A 7,188-nucleotide genomic window follows, 5' to 3' on the forward strand; every position below is an offset into this window, starting at 1 on the left:
AGGACACTGGATGCTTGCAAGAACTTCGCATTGCGTAGTGCTAGCAAGTAGTGGGGGAGTCTTGTTGACTGGAACTGTGCAATGCGCAGTTCAGTTTGGATACATGTCACGAGAGACTGTACATTGTGAAGTCTTAATTAGTGGACAAGACTGGCAGACTAGCTCTTGGAACTACACAATGCACAATTCGAGCCAGGCCGGAGAAACCTATGCGCAATTCAAGAAGCCAAGGAAAAGGCTTTAATCTCCCAGAATGCATAGTGCATGCAGGGGAAAGCGAGATCCAGGCAAGGGGAACCCAGATCTGCCCAAGGGGAGTGTGAAATCAAGCATATAAGGATGGTATGATTCTGAGTGCATTTCTAACTGAGTGGTAATGCATCCAAATGAAACAAGTGTAGAAATCAATCAAACTAAAGGAAAATGAGGCATATGAAGAGTCACCACAACAATGACCGTTAGTGCAAAAACGAGGTAGTGCATGTGACACTTGGGAAAAGAAATGAAAAGCTTGAAACAACACTTCTATAAGATAAAATAAGTTAAAACACCAGTTGTCTTTAAACAAAATAAGTGAAACAACACTCTCACAAGCTAAACAAGAAAAGTGATAGAAAAAATGGGAAAAGGCTAGAAAAGAAAAACTTACCCAAAAAAGCGACGACGATCACACTAAATGTTCCTTTATCTCCTCGGGAATACCAGATCTCCAAGATTGAAAGTGAAAATGAGCTCTGCTACCATCAATTAAATAGTTTTGGTCGATTTAGGGTTTATGACGCGAATACCAAAAATCAAGGAAAAAGCAACACGTGGCGAAAGTTTCCAAAATAAATCAAGTGCCTCCTTCAGACAACTAAAAATAAAACCCTGTTTTTTAGGGATGCCTTTTCACTTTTTCATTTTTTTTTTTATTTTTTCAAGAAAATTTGCCATGGATTTCCCAAATAGATTGCATAGTTCTGGGAAGGACTAGGAAATTCACTAGCTCATGCACTGAGTAGCTTCTAAGCAAAATGATTTTGCGCAATTTTTGGGCTAAGTGGCTATGTGCTGCCTCTCATGCTCTACGTAATTTCCTTGCTAAAGGCTCACTGTCAATTGGAACTGCACAATTCTTGAGCTCAAGACTCACTATCACCTTGGAATACACAATTCCCTAGAGCAAGGGTGGTTTCCCTCAAGGATTGCACAATGCTCTAAGGCAAGCCTAGAACTGGATGGAAACCAAGTCAAGGGATCATCTTGTGGGTTAGACAGTAAACTGGGTAAGCAAACAAAAGACAAGATTCAAAGGATGAGGCTTAATCAAAGCATAAGTACATGGATTAGTGCAAGATGAGTTGCTATGATTTACAAGGGAGCCTCCAAAACAAAGCATACGAAACATTTTGGAGGATGGTTGTAGCCGCTACAACACAATGCTAGGAAAGGGTTGGTATCAAATAAAAATGTATATGTTTGAGCTCATTATTGTGGTGCATCTCAAAAATCATTAATGGAGTTCAATGACCAATGCCTTCATCATTTTGTAGATTTGGTTGATGTCTTCAATAGCCTCGCCTTTTTGGTGCTTCACATGGTTGTTTCCAGGACATACAAACAATGATATGCTAATATGCACAGCTTGGGCAAGAAATATGGTATCTTAAGGCCAACAATCACATCAATCCATTTGCAACTTAAATGTGAAAGATTGTTATTCAAGTGATGTTGGAGATCGAGCAAGTGATAATCATGCATGCAAATAACAAAGTTGCGTAAGTGCAAAATTGGATGTAAGCTACAAAGGATAACATAATGTTTGGAATATGACTCTTTAGGATGTTGACCTATGAAATAAGTACTAGGTATTTCGAAAACAAAATATGACAATCAATTACAAACTATTTCTTCAACACTAAAATATGCACAACCTAGGTAACAAATATGGTAAATTAAGACCAACAATCACATTAATTCATTTGCAAATCAAATGTGCAAGATTCTCCATTCAAGTGATATTGGAGTTCCAACAAGTGCAAACATGAAACAAGCGCTATTCAAGCATGCAAATAACCAAGTTGTGTAAGTGCAAACATGAAAGGTATGAAGGATAACGTAGCGTTTGGAATATGACTTTTTGGGATAGCGACGTATGAAATCAATACTAGATATTTCGAAAACAAAAGGCTAATAATCAATTACATCTTATTTCTTCAATACTCAAACTTTTCAAGTAATGATTTTGTACTTAATACTTTGAAATTCAAAATAAAGACATTTGTGGGGAGACATGACATTGGAAAAGAATAAAATGTCATTCTTCTACGAGCGTAGAACTCATTCTTCTGCTGCTTCTTCCACGAGCTTTTCACAGTGGGAGAGCTCAGCCTTTTGGTCAGACAACAATTTCTTTCCTTTTGGATCTGATTCTATGGTGTTAAGAGCGGTAGCCAACATCTTTTTCCTACCTTCAATATCTTGTTGTATTTTTGTGAGGACATCGTATAATAGTTTCAGATCTACAGCGCCGTTCAACGCAGATTTCCCCAACAATCCTCCGATATATTTTGGTGCTAGCGGAACATCGATTGCAAAGTCATCATATTGCTCGGCAATTTGGAGAAAAGCATTTCGAATATCAAAGTTTGACACGGTTTGGTGCGAGAAGAGATGGTCGATAAGATCACCCACGAGTTTGACGTGTATTTCCTTCTGCTCTAAGGCCATGGAGATTGCTTTGAACAACAACTGTGCATGGTAGCCTGGGCTGTCCAAATCTTGAACGCACTGTGTTGCTTCGCGCAGGTCTCTCACATTGAAGTACTCTTCCAGCAATGCTACTGTCTTGCGTTCAAGATCATCGGCTGTTAATTTCTGGCCGGCCTTAATGCGCTGATCTTGATGAGCAGCAGAACTAGAAGTAGTACACTCAGGCGCTTGGACCTTCTGATCTAGTACTTGATCTTGTTCTAATTCAGCACTCAGCTTGGATGATATCAACGAACTTTTCAATGCACCTGGCAGCAACGGCTTGTCTAAATATTCTTGTATTTCAGGCGCACCACCGTGGAATGATATTAACGAACTTTTTGCACCTGGAGGCAAGAAGGGCTTCTCATCCTTGAATAATAAGGCACTTTTGGTGTTTGGAAAGGGAGGGGGTTTTGCAAATATTCTGGAACTAGATTTTCCATGAGGCAAAAGATGTGCATTCGAAGCGGAAGCGGTTGCGGCCTGATGTGCAGGAGGAGGTTTATATGCAGAAGCAGGATTCGAATTGGATGTGGACACAGTCGGCTGAAGGGGATGAGTTGCCGGTCTAGAGGATGATCGCAAATTTTGTGCAGGCCTTGATGTTTTGATACCTCTCCAATCACGATCATCATCCCCCAACCGTGGTGGTCTCGTCATTTTGTTATCTGCCGGATCCAAGTATTTACTTTGCATTGGATTGTAACTGTCAACTCTTGGAGCATCGACATTAAGTTGCTGCTTTAATTTTGTCGTGCCAGGCCTTAGGCCTAGCTTTTTCTCGGCTTCGGTATGGATCTCGCTTATAGTCTTTGCTTTAACCTGAACACATGACAACAATGATAATGATATGATATGATATGATAGATCAGATCATTGCGATTTTTATATATATGAAACTTAAATTAACATTTGATATCATCAGATTTTCATTGAAAGAAAATTGGAATATAAAGGCTTGCTCTCACTAGAGAGACACTAGTTATTGATCTGGAAAACAAATAAAATTTTGGGTGTAGTGTGCTATTCATGATATGTACCTCTTCTCTTCTAGGAATCCATTTGTTTGCCCTCAATTCGATAACGTCTCTCACCATGAACCGTATCCTCGACTCCAATCGAGAATCATTGCCAACATTTTTTAAGCGAGCCATGTATGAATCAAATATCGATATTTCCTGCTCTACTACTTTCACCGCTCCCTTCGTCTGTTTCGTGGTCGAGTCACCCATCTCTTCCAGCTGCTTTCCAATTAATGAAAATAATTGGCAAAGGGCCTCTACATTTTCAGCGATAGGAGGTGATTTGATGTCCTCCCCAAATAATTCCTGCCAACAAGAAATGTTTCAGTACTCTAGTAACAAATATAATTACCAGACATCTCGATCTAAGTCAAGTAGCTGTTTTAAAAGAATTATTTACTTTACCTTAATGCAGAAATGAACAATCGGTTTGGGTAACATCTTTTGTTTGAATAGCTCTGCAATGAATCTGATATTTCCAAGAGTTCGCCGTTTTAAGAGTTGCTCTTTTTCTTGGAGTTGGGGTCCGGTCATTTCTTTCAATTCTGCGCGCATATTATCAGCGCCTTCAAATTCCTTCTGGCAAGTGTTTAGCAGGACTCTTTTGAAGTGTATTGGTTTTCCATCAGGTTCCTCAGGGGGGAATTCAGGTAGTCCCGAACTAAGATGCACACACAACTCCGCATACATAAAGCAAAACGTTGGTTCTGTCACTGCCTTATCAAATACCAGTGAAATCACACCCTACAAATATACACCACACCGTTAAACTAACGTGTGATCACTCATAATGAATGCGTATCGATGTAAAATGCAAATGCTCCCAGCAAAGAAAAACTATAAAACTAGGGTTCAAATTTGTTCTCCAAAATGAAAAATGAAAAAAAAAGAAAAAATCACCCATACCTGCAATATGTCTGCAGTAGTAATTCCAGAGTTGAGCAACTGATCTTTCAATGAAGCAAATTTCTCAGGAGTCAATTTGTTCAAGATCCTGGAAGAAGCAAATTATGTAAAAATTTCGTGAATAATAAAGAATTCTAATTGTCTTGCAGTACATAAAGTAGAGAAGTACTGAAGTTTGAATAGCAACTGTGTGATACCCTTTAACCGTCTTCACCACTTTATCCTTCTCCGACATATTCCCTCTCTTCGCACTCCATGGAACCTCCGCCTTAGACAGAACAGCCTGCTTATACGTTCATCAAACATGCAAAAGGTAAACTTGCAGTTAGAGCAAAATCTAGCTTTTATTCAATATAACTTGCTAATTATAAGTTCGAAAGCTCCCCACCCCTGTAACTGGACCCGCTTTCATTGGTTCAGTGCGCCATGGAACTGGATCCGCTTTCATTGGTTCAGAGTGTCTTGACGTTGTGTGATCTGGTTTTACAGATGTAGGAGGTGGCGGAAGACATGTCCTCTGACTACGCCACTCAGAAGTACGCTCAGGTCTAGAAATTTGCTTGTTATGATTCTCATCCGACCTTGATGATTCCTGATAGTCATGCATGAAGTTACATTTGATAAGATTTCATACTTTGAAAGCAAAACTTCCATACATATGGCTGAATATAATTAAAGATGAAAGTTATGATCATCGATTCATACAATATATGCAGGCTTGGAAGATTGCACTACATCCCTCCTCACAATGTCGGGCACGTTTTCTATGACCCTCAGAAAGCTATCTCTTTGGACAGGCTGCAATAATTCAAAAAAATAAAATTAGTTATATTTGCAAGTCAAGGGGTTGGATTACACAATAAATATGTCTGCTACTGCATCCTCAGCCATTGTAGATGGCCGTATATATCTCATCTCACCTCACGTTCAAGTTGCAATAATTCATCTCGAGAGTATCTTATAATAGCTCCTGTGCTTGTCTGTCAAAATATATATACAGGGGTTTAGACATTTTAAACAAGAATTGCAACTGTGCAGGTTTGGAGTATAAAAAGGAATAACATGCTCATGTTCAGACATTTAAAAAAATAAATATTCAGCAGCGGTTTGGAGTTAAAAAAATTTGAAAAAAGAACAGAATAACATGATACCTGGTCTTGAAGGCCAACACGTGCTATTGACGACGACCCTGTAGTAACTTGTTCAGAGTTTCTAGATGGAGGCCGAGTAGTAACTTGCTCAGAGTTTCTAGACGGAGGCCAAGTAGTAACTTCCTCAGGGTTTCTAGATGGAGGCCGAATAGATGATTGCAATGGTGCAGAAGAAGGTTGACGAGAAGATTGTAAAGATACGGAGGGCCGATGAGAGGCCGAAGGCTCATGAGAAGAGTTCAAACCACAATCAGAAGTAGACTGCAATATTGGTGCAGAAGAGTTGAGAGGCGCAGAAAGATGATTAGAAGAATGCAATGGCGCAGGACGAAATGAATTCGAAGGGAGGCCGCCGCCGTCGCCGCTTCTAATTTTATTAGAGGCCCATTTGCTTCCTCCACCAGGTCTCGAGCTAATTTGATTCTCGTTAGAGCCCGATTTGCTTCCTCCACCAGGTCTCGAGCCAATCTGGTTCTCGTTAGAGCCCGATTTGCTTCCTCCACCAGGTCTCAAGCTAATTTTATTCTCGTCAATACCCATATCAGACAATTATCAAAATAGCTACGGGAATAAATTGACTGTCCAGGAATTATCGATGTAATTAACCCGCGCAATTACTTGTGTTCGCTGTCAGAATGGTAACCGCTGAGAATGGAAGTATCGAAAATCTTCTAAATAGCTTAATGGAATCCAAAATGACACCGATCACGAGCATGTCCTTTCACAACATTGCCCTAAATGAATATTTATGTTTATATAACCAACTGCCAGTGTGTTTCTAATCAGATTTTTGTTGTTTGAAAGGAGTCGGCTATATGTAAAATATGAGGGGTTTTTATTATTTTAATCACCCCATTCATTATTAGAAAAATCAAAAGTATATTTATTATTAAGAAAATAAGGAATATGCATGGGTTAATTAAGGAATATATATGGGGTAATTCATGGTTTTTATTCATCATTATTTTGGGAAGTATTCATCAATATAGTGTAATTAGAGGTATTTTTCAATATCTCACAAATGCAAGTGCTATGTCATATGTTCATTTAATGGAGATCTAGGTAAATAACTCATTAATAAGAAAACACTAATGTTCATTGCAAATTAAGAAATCGCATGCCTAAATATATCATAATCAACCATTGAAAGAAGCACACAATGAGGAGATGATGAGTCCATTACATCTTATGCTATTATTCAAACCAAACCAAAATATCAACACATGCCTAACACATATATAATATAAGCACCTTCCAATATAAGGAAGGGATAGCATCCTTATAACTATGTAGGTAAGTCATGGGGTTTCACCTTGTTAATCAATATCTTATCACATTAATTCATAAATTGGGTTTCAAAATTGTGAAAAATA

General features: G+C 38.8%; 1 protein-coding gene across 1 annotated transcript; it reads right to left on the reverse strand.

Annotated features, from left to right (window-relative positions):
• Positions 1 to 2,322: 2,322 nt before the first annotated feature.
• On the reverse strand, positions 2,323 to 6,355 carry LOC149263412 (eukaryotic translation initiation factor-like). The gene is made up of 10 exons (XM_089388174.1): positions 5,816 to 6,355; positions 5,585 to 5,644; positions 5,370 to 5,462; positions 5,053 to 5,256; positions 4,862 to 4,947; positions 4,665 to 4,752; positions 4,164 to 4,502; positions 3,965 to 4,064; positions 3,777 to 3,919; positions 2,323 to 3,558 (listed from the first exon to the last, which is right to left on the reverse strand). The coding sequence occupies exons 1-10, from the start codon at positions 6,353 to 6,355 to the stop codon at positions 2,323 to 2,325; spliced, it is 2,889 nt and encodes a 962-aa protein (XP_089244300.1).
• Positions 6,356 to 7,188: the final 833 nt, after the last annotated feature.

The sequence above is a fragment of the Pinus tabuliformis genome, chromosome 6, assembly GCF_031772625.1.
Source record: "Pinus tabuliformis cultivar Carrire ecotype Pingquan chromosome 6, CPIR1, whole genome shotgun sequence".
Taxonomy (NCBI): domain Eukaryota; kingdom Viridiplantae; phylum Streptophyta; class Pinopsida; order Pinales; family Pinaceae; genus Pinus; species Pinus tabuliformis.